Below are 23,626 nucleotides of genomic sequence, written 5' to 3' on the forward strand. Positions count from 1 at the left end.
CATGCCATATAAACAGTCCTAATATCAGTACCTTCCCGGAGACAGTCAGCTTGTCCCATTCCACTGTACCTGCTGATGGTGAACGTTTATACATAAAGATGTATTTTTACCCTCGCATGGGTCATTAACTAGATGTGACCCCCCCAACCTTCATCTTCACAGCACAGACCTTTTTCACTTCACCTACAGGACAATGGAGGGAGGTTCTTGGGAGCGGGGGAGGGGAGTGTATAAACCATGCTACTGTTCTCTGTGTGGACCATGTAGGGAGTCACAATCACATGTTGTTACTAGGTTACACAGTATTTGAGAGAGCAGCAGGACACTAGGCATCAAGATTCTAGGCGTGTCTTCCTGTTCATGCGAGCATCCTTCAGACAGACATGCTTCTGTGAGGGTTGTCTGTGATGACAGAACCCAGAACCTCCAGCTGTAGAAGCACAAACCCCTGACACTTGAGCTAAAAAACGACATCATGTAACACACAATGAGCAGTACAGTCATAAACCTTGATCCGTGGTATAACTTCTAGAGGGTGACCGCTGCAGAGTCATACTGTTAGTGTGAGTTACACGTGCATCTGATCTGGCAAGCTGCTTCCTGAAGACTATGTGGCGAAGTGGATGAGAGTTGGCTTGGTCATAGGAGAGATAGGGACCCAGGTCCTCAAAGGCATTTCCCATTGAACTGGATGGGAATTAGGGGTCTAAATACCTTAGAGGAGCTGGGTCCTATCCTGGCTCTGTGAAATGGGTACATTAGAGTCAGCCACAGTAACACAGTGAGGGTTCTGCATGGCACAGAAACATTAACAGCAGTTAGCGTAAGTTCTGTGAGTAGACCTCTTTGTTACCGAGTGTGTAGTTTAGTGCAACTGTGGATACACTACAGGAATTTGTGGGCAGGGGTGGGAGCGCTCTCTCTATTGTTTTTTCGTTTTGCTTCCTCAGAATCATTTGATGTCTGAAGCTTTTCACATCCTCATGGGACAGTCCACAGCAGGGGCCAAAATCGCATTGTCTCGCGCGATTTTATTGTGAGTCAATATTCATAAGAATCTATTAATCTTAAACCACTCACTTTGGGGCTACCTATATCTCAAGAATCCTTTGGCTAAATGACCCCATATTTATCCCGCATAGTCTAACCACGTCCTTAGTGAGCCACAGCAATTTTCTAGATACTCTAAAATACACCTGCGTAGGCAGATGACTTTGAAAATTTGGCTCTAAACAGCAATTGCACTAGAACCTTAACTGTGGACTTGCTCCCACTCCTCTGTTATATGGCTGACTCCACACCTACCATCTCGCCTGCGTAGGGCCTTGCAACTGTCCGTGCGTTGACGGTGTTTACCTTGTTAACGACAATGAAGCCTTTGGAATCAATGTTAATGCCGCTTTGCTTCAGAAATCCTGTTGCTGGACTTGCACCTGCCAGAAAGGCAAAGGACACTGTGTGAGTGGGTCTGACTCCCAGACACTGTCTCTCTCATGGAAACAGATGTCAGAGCGAGAAAGGACCTGCTAACTCCAGCAATCGCTCTCCTGCCAGTGTTCAGTTCCATGATATCAGGTGCTGCTCAGTTAACAGCTTCTGTTGGGTCTCACGAATGCAGCTGTGCTGGGTACCACAGTGGGCAGTGAATGAATGATTGACAGGGGGCTTCAGAGCCTTGTTGGCCAAGTTCAGTGGATGGGGAGGATTTGGCAGAAGCTAAAGTAACAGTGGAAATGCACCGACCTAGGGATAAACTGATTAGAATACACACAACATGTGCAGATGCATTTGGAAACCAGGTAACTCTGTTCTTATCAGATGGCACATGGAGAGCACTCCTCCTCTCCCTGTTTGCCGTCCTCTGTAGTACTGCCCTTCCTTTCCAGACTCCTGTGCTCCAGTTAACTCACTCCATCCCCACTCTATATACACATTTTAAAAAATAGCAGAACGATCTCCTTCGGAAAGTGGAGCTAACATGCTGATCGCCACCCACCTATGTAGACTGTATCCCTGCTCCTCTAACCTTTGCCTGGTTTCTACGTTCAAGTCCCCCTCCTGCAATGAGTTCCACATGGGCAGAGGGGTCACCTGCATTGAGTGCGCTGCAGGACTGAGGCTTTGTCCAGGAGGAGAGCACAAGGAGGCGGCATAGCGCCCTGAACCCGAAGCATGGCCATAAATAGAGCGCCCGAAGCAATGGCCATGATTTTTAATCTGAAAATGTTTTTGGTTGTAGCTTTTTAAAATATCAATACAAAATGCAAATAAAAGATGGGAAATAAAAGCGAGGCTGTGTAGACTGCCTAATCTGTACAAAACAACACACAAGTTCATTATGTCAATAGTTACTGCCTGCTTAAACAAGAGAGGGGTTTTGTGGGAGTCCTTGAACAGCGGTCAGGGGATCTTCTTATGGAAAAGTTTGAGAACCACAGATGTATAGGATTCCACATACTACACAAGGAATATTACTATGTTTTAATGCACTTCAAGTCTAAAATTCACAAGGGTGTGATCAATAGGCATTGAATTGGGTGAGGCTTATCAATGCTTGAGAATAGTTTTAGTCTGTTTCTCTATCACATATATTTCAAAAAGTGATGGTATCTAAGCATCAAACTCTCATTAAAATGAGCACAACCATATTCAAAGTGTGCTCTCCTCTGTTTCTCTGCATTACAGATAGTTTTCCCTCTTCTTTTCTTCCTTCCTTTTTTTTTTCTATTTTCCTTTTTTTCATTCTCACTTTTCAAAACTTTGCCAATTTTGGAGAAGTCAACAGGCAGCAAAAGGAAAAATGGACTCTGTCACCTGGTGACTCTTCTAATGTTGGAGATGTTTTGGAAAGTTATAGAGAAGAAAAAGGAAAAAAAAAACACTCGACATGTCATCCATTCTACCACATCAGGTAATAAAGAAAAAAACGAATCAAAACAAAAAGATCAATTTGAAATTAAATGATTTTTTTCCTGGAAAACAAAAATCAAATGAAAAATGTTGAGGGAAACAGGAAGTTTTATGACCACATCTATTACCTAACCACAGTTCTGACAAGGGACTTCGGCTCAGATACTATATCTCACTGTTATATTCACATCTCTTTGGCATGGATTAATTAACCAACAGCTGGAAAGGTTCCCCTTGTTCGGGTGTTGATGGTGGATTTGATGGGTTGCAGAGGGCTGGACTCAATGACCAAAGAGGTCCCTACCAGATTAAGCTAACAAGCTCTCCCCTCTGTTTGCGGAAGCAGAAGCCATACTGTTGCCAAACATTGAAGCTTTGCACATCAGGGTTCATTTACCTATGCCGATGACACAGACATCCGCACGGAGGACTTTCCCATTCTTCAGGACAACTTCCTTAAGCTTTAAGAGACACAGATGAAAATCGCGATTACTTTAAGGACAAAAAAACCCCTAGCAGTACCCAGCTGAGTTTGAATCTCACTCTAGTTCATGAAATAAGAGAAAATGACTCAATTGTAATTCTGCTTCAATGAAGAGATCATCCTGCAGGATTCTCACTCTTGGGTCTTGGCTCCCTAATGCAAACCCTGTAGCTGTGCAGGTTTTTCGGTCTGTTATGAAAGTGGTAATGCGTGATATATGACGCACCAACCTCCTCTTTGGCTGGTGTTCATCAACCATCCTAGATCCTAATTGCTGTCCAGGCCCCTATCATGGAAATCTCTCCACAATAGAATCCAGTGGGCTGAGATGTGTGTTGCCCTCAGAGACGTGCTGGTGGGCATGATGAGAGAATTTGAGTTTAATGGAACAGAAACGAGAAGAAGCAATGAACCAGCAATGCAACGAACCCACCTCTGACAGACAGACCTCCAGACATGCACACAAAGGGGGCCAAATTAGGATTGCATGGGTGACTTGAATTCTGGCATTGCTAATTTCTCTGTGCTTGACTTTTCTCATGCAGCATTTCATTAATGGATGGACTAGGCACCGTGACTGCAAAACGGGCATTTGGGCCCTCTGAGTGATGTCACAGGATAAGCCCTGTCCCAGCAGTGTACAGTGTGGAATCACCAAAAACAGGAGAATCCCTCAGCCCATAATTACTAGAGGCTGGTAATGACCCCTATATTTAATTTGAACCCAGTTTACTCTGCAGACTGTGCTGGGAGGAGGTGGAGATGGGGGGCATGGCCTGGCCTCCTCCTCAGCTCTCTCTACCCACTTTGGAGTGATAGGTGTCCCTAGGGCTGAAGGTTGGGAATGGTTCCTGCACTCCTTTGAGCTCCTCACACTCTCCCTGCCCTTCCACACACTCATGCATAGGTCAGGCACAGTCTGGCTCACCATCCCCTTCCCTCAGCCCCGCAACGCTCAGCTCCTGAGGAGCACCAGCCACTGTACCTTGCCCTCCTGCTCCCGCAGCTCAGACACTTCAGTTTGCATGTAGAACTTCACCCTGTTGTTTTCAAACATCTGTGCAACGAGAGAGAGACAAAAGTCCTTATGCTCTGGAGCTGCCATCCGCTTCTGGCTTCTCTGACTTTTCCTCCACAATCCCATTCCCTCCCTCTTGAGTTATAGCTCTCAACTCGGCTTGAGGGTGCACTGGAAACGGGCTCTCTGAGCATCTCTGCATCTCGCCTGCTCAGTGGGGTGTCATAATTTTGCAGTGTAGGAACACACAATACTTGAGCATATTGCAATTAGGCCAATGGGAGGACATGGCCAATGTTTTCTTTTAGGTGTCAACCACCGTGCAGCACTTTATAGCTTCAGAACAATGCATGCACATTTAACACATCAAATAAACCGAACACAATGATGCCATTAACTGATAGTGCCAGCAGGGAGGTAAGACGCACGCAACCGTCCTCTGCACAGCAGGAATCAGGGTCACTGACCCCCTTGTCTGATCCAAAATAATCCTCTGAAAGACTGGTAAGTCATAATCACCTTCATGAGAGCTTGGCCAACCTTTTCCCCAAAGAACTTCTTGAAAGGCACTTCTTCCAGCTCAACCACAGACACGGAATGGGCCTTCTCTGTCAGGTAGGCTGCCACCTCCATCCCTGGGGAACAGAAGCAGGTCAGAGACAGCGCATGCCACCCCCTGCACTGCAGTGAGGTCTCTGGAGCTGAATTCAAGAGCTGTCAGGTGGCAGCTAGAGATGTGAGAACTTTCAATTCGCCCTTTCAGGGCTGGGAACAGCTGCCATGGCATGAGCAGCTGCCTTTGGGCTCAGCACGAGGATACACTGCAGATGGTATGAAGAACATTTTCCTAGCAAGCCTCTCTCTCAGTCTATTGTAAGCGCTAGGGGGCAGGGACCATCTTTTTGTTATACGTGTGTAACGTCACTCTTTCCCTCCTAGCACTGTCAGGGTCTGATCCATACTGGGGTCTCTGGTATGACTGCAATTTGAGGACTACTGCTGGTATGCATAATGATAATTGTGGCTCAGCATGACTCAGGTTGCCTCAAGCAGCCTGATTCCCTGTGATGGGAACTGGAATTGCTATTTTGGGATACTAAGAGTATTCATAGGGTGGGCAGAAACCTTCTACTCTCCAAAGGGCTTCATAGTGATCATTTCTGTGTTTAACCACAAGACCAATTATTTTTTCGTGAAATTCTTACAAGGAGGAAGCCACAAAAAGGCTTTGAAGACTGAAGTAAGTGATGCACTGTAATATACTTAGCAAATGGTCACTGAGAACCATCGCTGTTTGCAGTGGTGCTGTAGCCGTGTTGGTCCCAGGATATGAGAGACACAAGGTGGGTCAGGTAACATCTTTTATTGGATCAACTTCTGTGCTGAAATAGACAAGCTGTCGAACTCCACAAGCTTGAAGAGCTCTGTGGAGCTCGAAACTCATCTCTCTCACCTACAGAAGTTGGTCTGATAAAAATATTACCACATTTAAAACCAAAACATTATGAATAGAAGAACTAGGAGGAACATACATTCTGTGGCTGGGATCATAGTCAAGCTTACTGAATTATACATTGCAAGTATGATTCATTGTGAATTTAGCTTTTTTTAAAATCATGAACCAATCCCGATGTCTGGAAATGTGTTTGTTATTTGGAAGCATTGTCAAATAGCCTGGCCAAGAGATTTTCAACCTATCGGTTGTTTGTGAATTGTTCACTTTGACTATTTGCAGTATGTGATTGGTTGCCAAGGTTGCATGTTATAGTTTCTGCTTCCTGACTGGATGGATTACATCTTGAAACCAGGAAACTGACCGAAACAATTGTAGTAAGAGGAGACCCTAAGATATAAACCTTGGTATCAGAGGCCTGGTATGAGGTCTGAGGCCTGAACTAAAGTAATGGTCAAGAATTTGCTAACATAAAACAAAGTGAAGCTGTGAGCCAGAGGCAGGCCCTGCTCACAGAAGCTGGCAAGGAAAGGACTGATGCTGCAAGAAGATATGTACCTAAAAGGTACTGAACACTAGAGATCAGAACATTCACATACTTGCACATTCCACACAGATAACAAGGAACAGACTGACCCATCCCAATGACAGGGGCAAAAGGGTAATATGATGGATAGAGTTGTTTTGTTCAAACCAACATGTACAAGGTAAGAGGCGGCACCTTACTATGTAGAGGGGTTGTACCTTGCTACGTAGAGGGGTTGCACCTCAATACATCAGGAGTGATGTGTAACTTGTTTGTACCTGTGTATAAGAATGCATCCCTGGGGCGGTGTCTTTGTCCAGCCAAGGGGGCAGTGGAAAGTCCCGCCACTGACTGAGCTGAGTTCATTGCCAGGGGGCACTTTCTCGTAGTATGCCCTGAATTAGGCTAAGAAACCTACAGGGAACTGCCATTGTGTCCAAGATCGCAATAAACCTAGCCGACATGACTTCAAACCTTACTAGACTCTGTGGTCATTGGGGGTTCTCGTCAAGTCTGCTGTGTCAGCTATCTGCAGAGCTGGGGCAGAGCACAAGAGGGAACACACACACGCAGCCAAGTGATACTAACAAGGAGAGACCAGAGCACCACACTGGTAGCATCTGACAAAACATCTGACAACACTTCAGACAACAACAATAAGTATCCAATATGTGCATGCAGTCCATAGACTGGTCAGCTTCGTTTATTTCCCATTTGAATTTGTCTACTTTCATATTCCAGCCTTGGATCTTGGTATGCCTTTATCGGCTAGATTACAAAATTCTTCTCTCCATGCAGGTACTTCTAGACTGTGATGAACTCACCTCTTAACCTGCTCTTGGACAAGGATGGGATGGGATTTTCAGCAATACCACCATTAGTTAGGTTAGGAGCAGAAGTCACTGCAAATCTCAGCTTAAGCTGCTTTAGCCTCTTGCAGTAAGGCATGTTTTCCAGCCAGTGAATCTCTCTCATAGTACTTCTCTGCACTCTTTCCAGTTATTAACATTCCTTTTAAATGGACATGGTATTTCAGGGCTGGTCTCACTGGCGCTTTGTGCAGAGGCAATATCTCATCCCCTACTCCGACTCGATAGTCCCCTGCTTATAAGACCATTATGTCTGAAGTCAAGATGACAATCTTTGTTATTTATGAAATCCATCTTAATTCATAATGAGTAACTCCCTCTGTCTGTGGGTATCCAAGAAGTATTCTAAGAACCTGAAGAGAATGGAATGTTACCAATACAAGTAGACAATTGTGGCAATAGCCACAAGTGAATCATAAGAAGGGAATTTTTCATTTAAAGGACGTCATGTGGCTGCATACAAAAATAAAACATCCCAGAAAATTCACTAGCTCCATGAACCAGCTACATCTTTTAAATATGTACAATAGATTATACTGGCCAAAAAGATCACAAGAAAATTCAAGGGCTAGGCACAGGTCAAAAATATGATTAACAGATGTTAAGGTCTGACCTCATGAATGAAACAGGACATCAAATTTCACCCAGTGGTTCCTGCAGCCAGTTTAATAACTTCTGACTGAGCTAGAGCAGATCTTTTAGAGAGACATCTTGATTTAAAGATTTCAAGGGACGGAGACTCCACAATTTCCCTAGGTAAACTGTTCCAATGGTTAACCACCCATGTGGAAAATGGGGAATTATAAAGAAAACTATAATATAACATCTCAAAGGGAAAATTCTGCCCAAAGGTCCCCTGAATGGGAATCTTGAGCTGATCTGCCCAAGACCAAATCTCACCAAGGAAAGAGGCTCCCACTATAACTGCATTCTTGCTGCTGGCCAATTTCACTACCCGGTTGGCATCTTCAGGGGTTCGGATGTTGAAAACATTCTCAACTTCTTTGCCTTTACAGCTAAGGGCTTTGGGCCTGAAAAACACACATGTAGGAAAAGAATGTGTCAGGTTTCAGTTGTGGTTTTCTGAGCTGCATCCTTTCTGTTACTAAACATGTCTCTGCAAGCGCTGCACAGAGCGTCTCAAGAAGCCACCACACTATCTAATAGAACTGCAAGTGATCTTCCAGCCTGCTGCTCTGACACTGGCCACTACCAGCTGTTGCAATCTCTAAAATAAAATGTAAAATCTCCATAACAGAGGTGGTGACAGAGGAAGTTGTCTGATCCCCAGCAGTTACTGATTAGCTGGTGAGCTCAAGCAGGAGGGGTTCTCTCTCTCATAAATGTTTGTCCCATTTAATGTAACATATTCATTTGTATTCATGATTGAGCTTGACCTGCCCTTGCTATCGGAGCGAGATGGCAGCAGGTTACTTCTGAAGATGGGTGTTTTCATTATGCTTTCCAAACTGCCTGGGGCTCAGTAACCCAGGCCCGAACCAGTTCCCTCCCTCCGTGCCAGTGACAAGGGGCATGGTGCTGGGGTGCGAGGCAGAGATTGGAGCCACACTGCAGCAAAACAACAAATTGTACAGCAGAAAAGCTGAATCTGGTGGCGTCTTGAAAAAAATGTCCACTACTGCAGCTGCCCCAGGGACCGTGGCTGAGATGAATGAAACAGTTCATTCACGGGACCCTGCCTCAGTGACAGCGGGTCCAGTTTTAAAAATGATTTCCACTACCAAAAGAGCTGGAATCATAATTACCAACTAGAGAAATGCGAGATTCTGGGGCCCAGTGTTGCAGTAATGCCTGTGTCATTACTTATACACAGCAGAACAGAAATTGAGAAAGAGACATCCCAAAACAGCCCCCATACTGGTGATCTGGGCACTGCCCTGGGAAGTAGGATGCCCACATTCAAATCCCTGTTCCACATCAAGTGTCTGAGAACAGATCTCCTGCCATATACTCATGTGAGTGCTCTAACCACTGGGCCGTTGACTCTATCTCTGGTTTTTCCATGAGAAAGGGCTGTTCTTGCTCAGGCACCTAGCACCAGGAAAAGGGTCACAGCTGCGAGTCCCCACAGGAGACAGACACTTTCCTCCAGCCCAAAGTTAGGCGAAGGTATGTGTTTAGGCCCCGCCCCTCTCCTCTGCATTTCTAATTGGCTAGCTCAGGGGGCTCCCCATTCCACTTGCTGGGGACTGCCAACCCCATTCTTAGGCCTCTAACTCTCCCCCTGCATTGCACAGGGAGTCTGGGCACTGGGATGCAGCAGGGTCAGAGGGCAACAGAGGTGTGATAGAGGGGAGGTATGTAAGCCCCAGGGTGATCAGAGCCTCATTCCCTGTGGAGTAAGGAGAGGTCACTACAGGCTAATCAGAGCACCTGCAGCCACAGTAGCGTTGGCCATTTGCCATAGCACCTAACTCAGGTCTGAGGAGTTCACTGGATGGCAGGCAACTAAAAATTAGGCATTGCAGTGCTCAGCTTTGCGACACTTACGTCTCTGTGTGGATCTAGCCCTAAGCGATCTTAGGCAGATACGGGCTTCGATTACATCTGAAAATGGGATTCAGGCTCTTATGTAACTTTGGTGCTTTTGACAATTTTACCCAGGTGCTTACATATAAGGATTTTTAAAGTATTTTCAAACAATATAGTAACATGTAAACATTTAGGATTAGATTCCCAAAGAAACTTGGGCATGGCAATGCTGAGTATCACCCATCTAATTTTTAGGTGCCTGGAAAAAAATCACTGGGATTCACAAAGCCTCAGTTAGGTGTTATGACCCAACTGCCCCAGTTTGGCAACAGACTAGGGATACATAATTCCTAGTCTGCATGCCAAAACATGTCCTGATGGGCATGCTTCCCCTACAGTCACCATCTTCATGATGTTTCACCAAAGGCAGGGCATCTGGGGTCTCCGCCAAAAGCTAAGCACTGTCTAGTGGTCATGGTTATTGAGGGATGTATGTATGGAAAATATTTTAAGAGTTATGTGGGGCCCAGGGAGCTGGGGCATGGTGTCACAAAGCTGGGAAAAGGAAAATCTACGTATGTCTGTGAATTTCAGGGGGTACAATCTTGACCACATATCTTGGTGTGGATTGTCCCATTGTGCTACTATACATACCTAATGCTATCATAAGCAGGAAACTACATTAATGCAATGTTAATGTTGTACATTTAAATACTCACAAACCAGGAAATGGGAATGTTAAGGACATACATGTGAAAGGTAAGACTACTAGTATGCCTTCTAGTACAGGGTTTGGTTCTGTATCGTGACTTTCAGGCCCATAACATCTACTGGTAAGCCTCCATAGTCACGTCACATATATAGTCCTGCTCTCTATGCACATTCAGATCTAAAGCTGTTCAGAAAATGGTATTTCTGTCCCAGAAATTTCTGGTATTTCAACATTTGATTCCATCCTGAAACAAGGTCCTCCTATTTCCAGGGTCAGAATTAGGGTCTAATTCTGCAAAACACACCCATAGGAGCCATAGGGGCTGATTCTATGGGTGCTTCAGGGCTTTGGAGCTTCAGGGCTACCGGCAGCCAAGCTCCCCTCCCTGCCACAGCTCACCTCTACCTCCTCCCCTGAGCCTGCCGTGTCCCTGCTTTTCCTCCCAGCACTGGCTGCCGCAAAACAGCTGTTTCACGAGATAACAAGCTCGGGAACACAGCACATTCAGGGGAAGCGGTGGGGCTGGGGAGGGATTTGGGGAAGGGGTTGCAATGGGGGAGGAGCAGGGGAAGGAGGAGGTGGGGCAGGAATGGAGTTGGTGTGGGGGCGGGTGAGGGGTTGAGCACCCACCAGCGCCAAGAGATGATAAGAGCAATCTTTTACTTATGAAAGCAACACAGTAGTTAAGACTGGAATGCTAAACTGTATTATACTGTTTAGCCACTAGGTGGCTACCCTGTGTTGCATACCTTAAGCTCACAACAGCCATTCCTTCCTGGCAGTGCTAAAGGATTTTATAGTGAACACATCTTGTGTGTGTCTCTCTCTGGGAAGGAAGGTTTATAGAGCAAACCGCAGGGAAGGAGACCAGAGTGGCCACACTTACAGCAACCAGCGCTGCAAGTGGTGTTAGATGTGGCCACACTGCAGCGCTGTTGGGCGGCTTCAAGGGAGGTTCGGGGAACGCGAGAGCAAACCGCGGCGAAGCTGGTCTCCTTTCCCGGTTTGCTCTCTCGTTCCCCGAACCCCCGAACAAGCAGGTCTCCTTCCCTGCGGTTTGCAGGGTGGTTCGGCGAACGCGAGAGCAAACCGGGAAAGGAGACCAGCTTCGCCGCGGTTTGCTCTCGCGTTCCCGGAACCACCCAGCAAACCGCAGGGAAGGAGACCTGCTTGCTCGGGGAACGCGAGAGCAAACCGCGGCGAAGCTGGTCTCCTTTCCCGGTTTGCTCTCGCGTTCGCCGAACCACCCTGCAAACCGCAGGGAAGGAGACCTGCTTGTTCGGGGGTTCGGGGAACGAGAGAGCAAACCGGGAAAGGAGACCAGCTTCGCCGCGGTTTGCTCTCGCGTTCCCCGAACCTCCCTTGAAGCCGCCCAACAGCGCTGCAGTGTGGCCACATCTAACACCACTTGCAGCGCTGGTTGCTGTAAGTGTGGCCACTCTGCAGCGCTGGCCCTATACAGCTGTACTAATACAGCTGTAACAACCAGCGCTGCAAAATTTTAGATGTAGACATGGCCTAAATCTGGCACAGAAGGCTGACTTACTAGTAGCAGTCAGGCTTGTACTGAGTACAAGGTGTACATGACATAGTGTCAGAAGTAAGCAGGTGCCAGAGGAGAGCAGAAACAGAGGGCACAAAACAAAGATCTCATCACCATACCACTCTTCAGTGCTCCAGAGAACATTAGCTTAGATGGAGCTTCATCATGAACAGACTGGAAGCAACATTTTGCAAGATTTCACCTTGCTACAAAATTCTACTGGGACCCTGGATATATCTAGGTATCGTCTTTAATTTATGCTATGGGGGAACCATTAGAGCATATCTTTAAATCCTTTGACTTTACTGAAGAGTCACAAAGATGACTATGAAAAAGAGTTTTGGCCATGTTTGATGCATACTTTATACCTCAGAGAAATATGTTTTAAGAAAGAGCATGTTTTCACAAGAGAATTCAGGAACAGAGAAAATTTGAATCTTTTATAAAAGCCCTCAGTGCACTGGCTGATAAGTGATTTTGAGAACACAAACCATGAAAGTATCAGAGACAGGCTGGTTATTGGTATCATAACCTTAGTCCCAGATTTGGACCTTAGCGTCCAAAATATGGGGGTTAGCATGAAAACCTCCAAGCTTAGTTACCAGCTTGGACCTGGTACCTGCTGCCACCACCCAAAAAATTAGAGTGTTTTGGGGCACTCTGGTCCCCCTGAAAAACCTTCCCTGGGGACCCCAAGACCCAAATCCCTTGAGTCTCACAACAAAGGGAAATAATCCTTTTTCCCTTCCCCCCTCCAGGTGCTCCTGGAGAGATACACAGACACAAGCTCTGTGAATCCAAACAGAGTGAATCTCCCTCTCTGTTCCCAATCCTGGAAACAAAAAGTACTTTCCTATTCCCCCAGAGGGAATGCAAAATCAGGCTAGCAAATCCAACACACAGAGATCTCCCCCCCTGATTTCTTCCTCCCACCAATTCCCTGGTGAGTACAGACTCAATTTCCCTGAAGTAAAGAAAAACTCCAACAGGTCTTAAAAGAAAGCTTTATATAAAAAGAAAGAAAAATACATACAGATGGGCTCTCTGTATTAAGATGATACAATACAGGGTCGATTGCTTAAAAGAATATTGAATAAACAGCCTTATTCAAAAGAATACAAATCAAAGCACTCCAGCACTTATATTCATGCAAATACCAAAGAAAAGAAACCATATAACTTACTATCTGATCTCTTTGTCCTTACACTTAGAAACAGAAGACTAGAAAGTAGAAACTACTTCTCCAAAGCTCAGAGAAAGCAGGCAGACAGACACAAAGACTCAGACACCAACTTCCCTCCACCCAGAGTTGAAAAAATCCGGTTTTCTGATTGGTCCTCTGGTCAGGTGCTTTAGGTGAAAGAGACATTAACCCTTAGCTATCTGTTTATGACACGCCCCCCAAATTGCAGACAGTGGGGAAGCTCACTGGCGGCGATTTCCTTCTAGAACATTAAAATAAACAGATTACTACAACACATGCACCTTTACACATACTACTAAGTATATAACTAACAGACTTCTACATTTTAAGAACACTTTTTAACTACTGAATTCTGGGAAACTCTCACGGGAGAGAGCATCAGCAACTTTGTTAGAAGCTCCTGTGATGTGTTGAATTTCAAAATCAAAATCTTGGAGAGCTAAACTCCAACGAAGAAGTTTCTTGTTGTTCCCCTTGGTAGTATGAAGCCACTTTAGTGCAGCATGGTCAGTTTGTAGTTGGAACCGCCGTCCCCAAACATATGGGCGTAGCTTTTCCAGGGCGTACACAATGGCATAGCATTCCTTTTCACTGACTGACCAGTGACTTTCCCTCTCAGACAGTTTCTTGCTGAGAAACACGACAGGATGGAAGTTGTGATCTGTTGCTTCCTGCATGAGCGCTGCTCCTATACCACGCTCAGATGCATCCGTGGTTACTAGGAATGGCTTGTCAAAGTCCGGGGCCCTGAGCACAGGGTCAGACATGAGCATCGCCTTAAGCTGGGTAAAGGCCTTTTGACACTCGTCAGTCCACTTAACGGCATTTGGCTGGGTCTTTTTGGTCAGGTCGGTCAATGGGGCAGCGATTTGGCTGTAGTGTGGTACAAATCGCCTGTAGTATCCGGCCAAGCCTAAGAAGGATTGGACCTGCTTCTTGGACCGTGGGACAGGCCACTTTTGGATAGCCTCCACCTTGGCCTGTAGGGGGTTTATGGTTCCTCGACCCACCTGGTGCCCCAGGTAAGTCACTCTGTTTTGGCCTATTTGACACTTTTTGGCCTTAACAGTTAGTCCTGCCTGCCTGATGCGCTCAAAGACCTTTTCCAGGTGTAGCAGGTGTTCGGGCCAGGAGTCTGAAAAAATGGCCACATCATCGAGGTAGGCAACTGCAAATTCTCCCAGTCCAGCTAGTAGACCATCTACCAGCCTCTGGAAGGTGGCGGGTGCATTTCGAAGGCCGAAAGGAAGGACATTGAATTCATACACCCCCGCATGGGTGACGAATGCTGACCTCTCCTTGGCAGGTTCATCTAGCGGTACTTGCCAGTACCCCTTGGTTAAGTCTATTGTAGAGATGAACTGGGCACGTCCCAACTTCTCCAATAGCTCATCGGTACGTGGCATTGGATAGTTGTCCGGACAAGTTACAGCATTTAGCTTACGGTAGTCCACGCAAAAGCGTATTTCCCCATCTGGTTTGGGTACCAGAACCACTGGAGATGCCCATGCACTAGTAGATGAGCGGATTATACCCATCTGTAGCATGTTCTGGATCTCCCGTTCTATAGCAGCTTGGGCATGAGGAGACACTCGGTAGGGTGGGGTTCTGATTGGGTGAGCATTACCTGTATCAATGGAGTGGTATGCCCGTTTAGTCCGTCCTGGGGTGGCTGAGAACAATGGGGCGAAGCTAGTGCACAGCTCCTTGATTTGTTGCCGCTGCAGACGTTCCAGGGTGGTTGAGAGGTTCACCTCTTCCACGCCACCGTCTTTTTTCCCGTCGTAGTAGACACCGTCAGGCCACTCAGCATCATCTCCCTGGACTGTAAACTGACAAACCTGTAAGTCTCTGGAATAGAAAGGCTTGAGAGAATTAACATGGTACACTTTAGGTTTTAGTGAGGAATTGGGAAATGCTATGAGGTAGTTTACAGCTCCCAGGCGCTCTTGGACCGTGAATGGCCCTTCCCATGATGCTTCCATCTTATGGGCCTGTTGCGCCTTCAAGACCATAACCTGGTCTCCTGCCTTGAAGGAACGTTCTCTGGCATGTCTGTCATACCAGGCCTTTTGCTCTTCTTGAGCATCCTTTAGGTTCTCTCTAGCAAGGGCTAAAGAGTGTCGGAGGGTGCTTTGTAGGTTGCTTACAAAGTCCAGAATGTTAGTTCCTAGAGAAGGCGTAAACCCCTCCCATTGCTGCTTCACCAACTGTAATGGCCCCTTAACCTCGTGACCATACACAAGTTCAAATGGTGAAAACCCTAAACTGGGATGTGGTACAGCCCTGTAGGCAAACAGCAACTGCTGCAACACTAGGTCCCAATTATTGGAGAATTCGTCGATGAATTTTCGTATCATGGCCCCCAAAGTTCCATTGAACCTTTCCACCAGGCCATTGGTTTGATGGTGGTACGGGGTGGCAACCAAGTGATTCACCCCATGAGTTTCCCACAGTTTTTCCATGGTCCCTGCCAGGAAATTAGACCCTGAATCTGTAAGGATGTCGGAGGGCCAACCTACCCTGGCAAAGATGTCTGTTAAGGCCAGGCACACAGTGTTAGCCCGGGTGTTGCCTAGAGCTACTGCTTCCGGCCATCGGGTAGCAAAGTCCACTAAAGTCAGTACGTACTGCTTTCCTCTGGGCGTCTTTTTTGGGAAAGGGCCCAGAATATCCACAGCTACTCGCTGAAATGGGACCTCAATTATGGGGAGTGGCTGGAGAGGGGCCTTGACCTGGTCTTGAGGCTTTCCCACTCTTTGGCATACCTCACAAGACCGGACATACTTGGCAACGTCCTTGCTCATCCCCTCCCAGTGGAAGGACTTCCCCAGCCGGTCCTTGGTTCTGTTCACCCCAGCATGGCCACTGGGATGATCATGGGCTAAGCTTAAGAGCTTCCCCCGGTACTTAGTTGGAACCACCAACTGTTTTTGCGGCTGCCATTCTTCCCGGTGTCCACCAGAAAGAATTTCCTTGTATAAAAGTCCTTGGTCTATAACAAACCGGGATCGATTAGAAGAGCTGAGAGGCAGTGGGGTGCTCTGTGCCGCCGCCCAAGCTTTCTGAAGGCTGTCATCCGCTTCCTGCTCAGTCTGGAACTGTTCCCTTGAGGCTGGGGTCATCAGTTCTTCCTCAGACTGTGGACTTGGTCTTGGTCCCTCTGGAAGCGATGTAGGTGATGGGGTTGTTTCCGTTGCTGGTGAACTGCTCTCCGCTGGTGCACCTGAGGGTATTTCAGGCTCTGGCTGAGCCTTTTGGGTATGGCTGTCTTTTGCTTCTGCCAGTTCTGACTCGCTGGCGCCCTCTGGCGTTGAGCTTGAAGATGTGGTTGCACTTGCTGGTGCTGGTTGCTGTTCCAGTTCCGGGCCTGGGACTGGAGATGCTGTGGCTGTTTCAGTGGTAGGCATGGAATCCGGGTCCACTACCTCTGTCTGGGTCTCTGGTAACACAGACGGGGCCTCTGTGGACGGCTCAGGAACAGGAATGGGTCTGGAAGCTTGCCTGGTTTGGCTACGTGTAACCATTCCCACTCTCTTGGCCCGCCTCACCTGGTTGGCCAAGTCTTCCCCCAGTAGCATGGGGATAGGATAATTGTCATAGACTGCAAAAGTCCACATTCCTGACCAGCCTTTGTACTGGACAGGCAGTTGAGCTGTAGGCAAGTCTACAGCTTGTGACATGAAGGGGTAAATTGTAACTTTGGCCTTTGGGTTGATGAATTTGGGGTCAACGAAGGATTGGTGGATAGCTGACACTTGTGCCCCCGTGTCTCTCCACGCAGTAACCTTCTTTCCGCCCACTCTCAAATTTTCCCTTCGCTCCAAGGGTATTTGAGAGGCATCCGGGCCTGGGGATCTTTGGTGTGATGGTGGTGTAATGAATTGCACTCGCATGGTGTTCTTTGGACAGTTGGCCTTGATATGTCCCAGTTCATTACACTTAAAGCATCTTCCATCTGATGGGTCACTGGGCCGAGGTGAGTTACTGGAGACTGGTGAGGTTGAAGGGTAGGGTATCTGTGGCTTTACTTGGGTGGTATGTGGGGTCTTTGGCTGTCCTCGGTTGTAGGGTTTATGGTCTGTGTGCCCCCTGGGGTAATCGTTCCCCTTGACAGTAGCTTTCTTGCTTTCTGCCAGTTCCATCCATTTGGCTCCAATCTCCCCCGCCTCAGCGATATCTTTGGGATTTCCATCTTGTATGTACCGTGTGATGTCTTCAGGAACACCATCCAAGAACTGCTCCATTTGTATGAGGAGGTGCAGTTCTTCCAAGGTTTGAATGTTGTTTCCTGTTATCCAGGCCTCATAGTTTTTTGCAATGTAGTAGGCGTGTTTGGGAAATGACACCTCTGGTTTCCACTTTTGGGTTCTGAAGCGCCGACGGGCATGATCTGGGGTTATCCCCATTCGGTATCTGGCCTTGGTTTGAAAAAGTTTATAGTCATTCATTTGCTGCTTAGGCATTTCAGCTGCCACCTCTGCTAAAGGTCCACTGAGCTGTGACCTCAATTCTACCATGTACTGGTCTTCGGGAATGCTGTACCCAAGACAGGCTCTTTCAAAATTTTCCAAGAAGGCCTCGGTGTCATCACCTGCCTTGTAGGTGGGAAATTTCCTGTGCTGTGGAGCAATAATTGGCGCCGGGTTGTTAGGGTTGGCTGGCACATGCAGCCCAGCTTTTGCCAACTCCAGTTCATGTTTTCTCTGTTTTTCCTTCTCTTCATTCTCTTTTTGTTGTTTTTTCCATTTCTCGGCGGTGGGCCGCCTCTTCTTCTGCTTGTTTCCTTCGGTAGGCCACCTCTTCTTCTTCTAGTTTTCTTTTGTGTGCTGCCTCTTTGATTTGTTCTTCTCTTTCTTTCATCTCCATCTGTCGCCTGTGTTCAGCTTCTTTGATTTGTTCTTCGGCCTCAATTTTTGCCTTAGAAGTCATGGTTCCTGTTTTCTTGTGTTGGGGTGCCCTCCGGTGTTTATCTTCTGAACTGCAGGTTCTCTGTTGCCTCCTGAAGTCTGCCTAGCAACAGTGCCTTTAGCTAATTTTCAATGTTAAGTAAACCTGAAAAACCACTTTATTTGCATGCCTATAGTGCTGGTACTTGCCTCCTAATGGGAGGGCTATTGCATGACAAAAGACCCTTAACAGTCTGGTAATGGCTTCTTGCTTAACATGCAAGCCACAAACTGCCAGAGAGAGCAGAAAAAAAAATTCTCTCTGGTTCCCTTTTAAAACCAACTGTTTCTCTCTGCTAAAAAGCCCTTAGCAGAGAAGAGAAAAATATAATATTCCTACTGGCTTCTGGATTCTGTCTATATCCCACCTGCTGCACACCATATCATAACCTTAGTCCCAGATTTGGACCTTAGCGTCCAAAATATGGGGGTTAGCATGAAAACCTCCAAGCTTAGTTACCAGCTTGGACCTGGTACCTGCTGCCACCACCCAAAAAATTAGAGTGTTTTGGGGCACTCTGGTCCCCCTGAAAAACCTTCCCTGGGGACCCCAAGACCCAAATCCCTTGAGTCTCACAACAAAGGGAAATAATCCTTTTTCCCTTCCCCCCTCCAGGTGCTCCTGGAGAGATACACAGACACAAGCTCTGTGAATCCAAACAGAGTGAATCTCCCTCTCTGTTCCCAATCCTGGAAACAAAAAGTACTTTCCTATTCCCCCAGAGGGAATGCAAAATCAGGCTAGCAAATCCAACACACAGAGATCTCCCCCCCTGATTTCTTCCTCCCACCAATTCCCTGGTGAGTACAGACTCAATTTCCCTGAAGTAAAGAAAAACTCCAACAGGTCTTAAAAGAAAGCTTTATATAAAAAGAAAGAAAAATACATACAGATGGGCTCTCTGTATTAAGATGATACAATACAGGGTCGATTGCTTAAAAGAATATTGAATAAACAGCCTTATTCAAAAAGAATACAAATCAAAGCACTCCAGCACTTATATTCATGCAAATACCAAAGAAAAGAAACCATATAACTTACTATCTGATCTCTTTGTCCTTACACTTAGAAACAGAAGACTAGAAAGTAGAAACTACTTCTCCAAAGCTCAGAGAAAGCAGGCAGACAGACACAAAGACTCAGACACCAACTTCCCTCCACCCAGAGTTGAAAAAATCCGGTTTTCTGATTGGTCCTCTGGTCAGGTGCTTTAGGTGAAAGAGACATTAACCCTTAGCTATCTGTTTATGACAATTGGGTTAACTGACAAGAACCTCTCAGCAACCACAATAAAAGACAGACTTAAAACTACCCATAGCTATGTAGATAGTAAAGCACTCTGATAGTCAAACAGCAGAACAAAAGGCAGGAGCAATCTGAAAACCCTGAAACTTGGAGGCTGTAAACATGGACAACATGAATGCTAAAAGTCATTACCATAAAAGCCTTGAAGCTATAAGGGGAGTACCAGATTAACTAGAAGGCATTTCAGACTTAATGCACAAGATTTGGAAAATTTCACAGCTCAATATGTGTAGCCAGCTAAAGATGCAATAGAGAATAAATGCAAAAAATATGAACATTTTGCAGCTCTTTGCTATATAAAAGCAGTCAAGGAATTGATTCATATTACAGACAATCATGAGCCATTGTTTCTGGGATCTATCGTGTGATGACAGAGTTTGAAAAGTTAAACTGAATATTCATGCAATGACTATTTACTTTAAAACTGACTCAGGAGTAGACACAACTCTCATCTCAGAAGGGACCTGCAGTCACTTTCAACCTTTCACAGAGCTGAAGTCACCTGACATGGCCTTGAGTAGCCCCAGAGATGTTCTGAACTGCATGGGCCAGGTCACCACAGAAACAGCTTACAAAGACAAAAGCTATGCATTCAGAGTGCATGTGATCAAATGATCAAAGACAAAAAGACTTCTCAACTGCAGTGTGGCAACCTTAGTAAGAAAGGCCAAAGAACTTGACAGAATTTCATGATACTGGACTTTTGAAATGAGATCCAGCACAAATAAACTTGAGAAAATGCTGAACCATGTAGTGTATACATACCTTGCAGGATTCCTATCCTGTTGCTTCATAAAGGGGAAAATGAATTAGAGAGACTGGAACAAATTGGCATTATCAAGAAAATCTGAGCCACCTGCATGCTGTGCCCCAGTGATATCGATTATAAAGAATAATGGAAAAATATGAATCTGTGTGGCCCCAAAAGACTTAATGAAGCAGCTGTGAAAGAAAATTTTTTCTCCCAACACTGGATGACTTCCTCCCCAAAGCAAAAGGAGCTAGTCTTCTCCAAGCTGGATTCCTCAAGCAGATTCTGGCAAACTTCCTTTAGCCAAAGAGTTGTAAATTGACTCAATTTATCATACCCTTTGGGAGATTTTGCTTTCGAAGACTACCCTTTGGGGTTTCCAGTGCATCTGAAATTTTCCAAAGACAAATGGCAGAACTGTTAATGAACAAATGGAGTTGTAGTTTTCATGGATTATATTTTGATATATGGGACTTTGAAGGAAGACCACAACAAAACCTTCAGTGATGTTCAAGCATGATCAGTCTGTCCAGAGTGAAGCTAAACAAAGAAAAGTGTGTTTTCCGCCTACCCCAAATCGTGTTTTTTGGGACAAACATTAAACAGCAATGAAATCAGTCCGAGCCCTTACAAAGTAAAAGCAATTTGAGAATTGAACACACCAACAAAAGTAGCAGAACTGAGTCATGTACTAGCAGAGGTGAAAGTAGAAATAGGGACTTACCGGTACGGGTCTGGGTTAGGGCCTGCTGTGGCCCCTGGAAGGAGCGGGACCTTGGGCAGAAGGGGCAGAGATGGGAGGGTAAGAGCGAGCCCAGGCCCCGCCTCCCCCACTGAGGTAGCAGCGGCAGCTGAGGGCTCCAGCAGCAGTTTAAAGGACTCAGGGCTCAGCCGCCGCTATTGCCCCGGGCGCTTTAAACCACTGCCAGAGCCCCTGGCTGCTGCTGCTACCCCAGGGCTCCGGCAGCGGGGCTCCGGCAGCTATTTAAAGGGCTGGGGCCATAGAGGCAGTGGGAGCCCTGGGCCCTTTAAATAGCCCCTGAAGCCCCGCTGCTACTCCAGGGTTCTGGGGGCTATTGAAAGGGCCCCGGACTCCCCTGCTTCTACCACCCGGCCCTTTAAATAACCCCTGGAGCCCTGGGGTAGCAGCGGCGGGGCTCCAGCAGCTATTCAAAGAGCCCAGGGCAGTAGAGGCAGCGGGAGCCCCAGCCCTTTAAATAAGCCCTGGGGAGGAGCAGGGGGAGGACTTCCCTCTCATAACTTTTAGCCCCATAGCTTAGAGCAGGGAGCCACCTAAGCTAGCCAGTGGGAGATGTGTTTGAACCCCTGCCCCTCTGCTCATGATTTACCCACTGATACTTTGGTTACACACATCTATGATTTATTCATAATTCATAAATAGTTTCCGTGAACAATATTTTAACCTATGCATTGGTCATCAGTTAGGACTTGAGTAGTCACTATGCACAGTTAGCAACTCCAGCTGCCTAACAGGTAACATGATATTGGTTTTGCTTCCTGGCTGGATCGCTCCAAAACACAGTTTTCAGATTTGGTGACACCAACCTTTCCAGCCTGAATGGCTGGCCATGTAAACATATATTCAGACCAGGATTCATAGATCCACACAATCCCACCTTCTTTTTTCACAAATATTCTTGCAAACAAAATTTTCCCATGCAAATGGTTACGTCAGTTCCCATGTTAGGTTGCTTGACCTAGATTCACAAAGGTATTTTGAGGTGCCTAGAAAATCAAAAGTCTGAATTAGGCTCCCAGGCTGTCTTTGAATGAGGAGAGACAGGTGCCTTAGACTGCGGTTCACAAAAGCCAACATGCTAGGCAGGGAGTTGCCTAAGTTAGCCAATGGCAAATGCCAAGCAGAGGGGTGTCCTAAGCCCCGCCCCTCTCCTGGAGAGAGGTGTCTGAGTCGGCGTGGCTGGGAGGCTAGTGATTTCAGCTGTAAACTCTCTTTGGAGTTAGCTGCCTCAGGAAAGTTTTGGGAAGGGAAGATGCTTCCTCATTGGGTCAGAGAGACAGACAGACAGACTCACTCTCCTGATAGCTAGTACATCACCCAGGATGTGGGAAAGCCAGGGTTCAGTCTCCCTGCACCAATGTTTCTTTAATAGTTTCTCCACAGCGGCACAACTTCAGCTGGAGAGAGTCTGGGAGCCTCACAAGAGAATAGCCCATATGCCAGTGCTTGGAGCACACACCTGAGAGATGGCAGGTCCCTGTTCAAATTCCTTCTCATCAGGCTGGGGTGAGACTTGAGCTGGGGGTGGGGGCTCACATTCCAGGTGAATGCCCTAATCACTGGGCTAAGAACTGGGGAGCTCCTCCTTCCCTGTCCCTCTCACTGGCTGTTGTGCCAATTCCCCTGAGGGGCACAATCTGGGAGGCATGCTCTGAGCACACCTACCTGACTGGGCCTGCACACATATAAGGGGGCCAAATGCCTATCTGCTCCCAGTTCATGAATTACTCTGGGGCTCAAGTGAGAGATAGGCCTCAAAACACCTAGAGAGAGGCAGCTTGTGCCTGCCCAGAGGCAGAAATGTGCATCAAGATAATTTTTTAACTGGAAAAAATGTAGGTGCCTAGTGAGTTGAGGCACCTACAAGGTTCAGTGGGAGTTTTGTGGGTCACAATGGAGATGGAAAGTGAGATTTGGGCCCTAAATTTAGGGGTTTGATGCCCAAGTACCTTTGTGAGTCTAGGTCTTTCTCCCTAGGCACAAGCTCCTTACGTTCTCGTAGGAGTAGAATTTGTCTTGGGGTGGATTACGTTTGTTCGTAGCTTACGTGTTTCCAGTTGCTATCAGCAGTTTGTTATAGTCCATCTTAAATCCATCCTTGAACACAGCTATCTTGTTCTTGATGTCCACAGCCGCAACCTGCAATCAGTTCTGAATAACGTTACCGGGCAAAATCTGAGATGCTTATTGAGATACCAAAGGGTTTTGCTCCAAGTGGAATAGCCTGGAAGGTACTAGGGCAAAGGGCTGGTCTCATCTCAGAGCATGTGGCAGCCTTGCCTGGTGCTCTGGGCTGAGCTTTCCAAGGATCACATCGCATTAGCTCATGCAACCAATTCATTCATTTGGTTGTCAGTGTGAATTCGTTTGTTGCTCCAAAAAAAATCAGGACGAGATTAGTTCTGGTGAAAGCAAAGGAGGCTGAAACTGGAGGAGTTCTGGACAGGAGTCTCCAGGCAGGTCAGACAGACTTGCCTGCAGCACTACTTGTTATTTCAGCCTTGGGCCCATTTTGAATGGGGCAGCTACAAAATGGGCACTTGTTTCAGCGCTGTATGTCGTTCAATGTTCAATTTTAATAGACATCGGCGGCCATGTCTGTTACAACCTCCCATTCCCTATCCAACAGTTTGAGGAAATTACCATCC

The 23,626-nt window shown here is 46.6% G+C and overlaps 1 protein-coding gene across 5 annotated transcripts in view; it reads right to left on the minus strand.

Annotated features, from left to right (window-relative positions):
- The window catches only part of AIFM3 (apoptosis inducing factor mitochondria associated 3), a 111,452-nt gene that overhangs the window by 25,380 nt on the left and 62,446 nt on the right, over window positions 1-23,626 (minus strand). For all 5 annotated transcript variants that reach the window (XM_050923791.1, XM_050923787.1, XM_050923790.1 and 2 more), the window contains 6 exons: window positions 23,026-23,117; window positions 8,161-8,291; window positions 4,932-5,047; window positions 4,380-4,451; window positions 3,308-3,371; window positions 1,357-1,433 (listed from right to left, as the gene is read on the minus strand). In XM_050923791.1, coding sequence (XP_050779748.1) covers window positions 1,357-1,433; window positions 3,308-3,371; window positions 4,380-4,451; window positions 4,932-5,047; window positions 8,161-8,291; window positions 23,026-23,117 — 552 coding nt within the window. The remainder of the gene's footprint in view (window positions 1-1,356; window positions 1,434-3,307; window positions 3,372-4,379; window positions 4,452-4,931; window positions 5,048-8,160; window positions 8,292-23,025; window positions 23,118-23,626) is intronic.

Source organism: Gopherus flavomarginatus, chromosome 15 (assembly GCF_025201925.1).
Source record: "Gopherus flavomarginatus isolate rGopFla2 chromosome 15, rGopFla2.mat.asm, whole genome shotgun sequence".
In the NCBI taxonomy this organism is placed as follows: domain Eukaryota; kingdom Metazoa; phylum Chordata; order Testudines; family Testudinidae; genus Gopherus; species Gopherus flavomarginatus.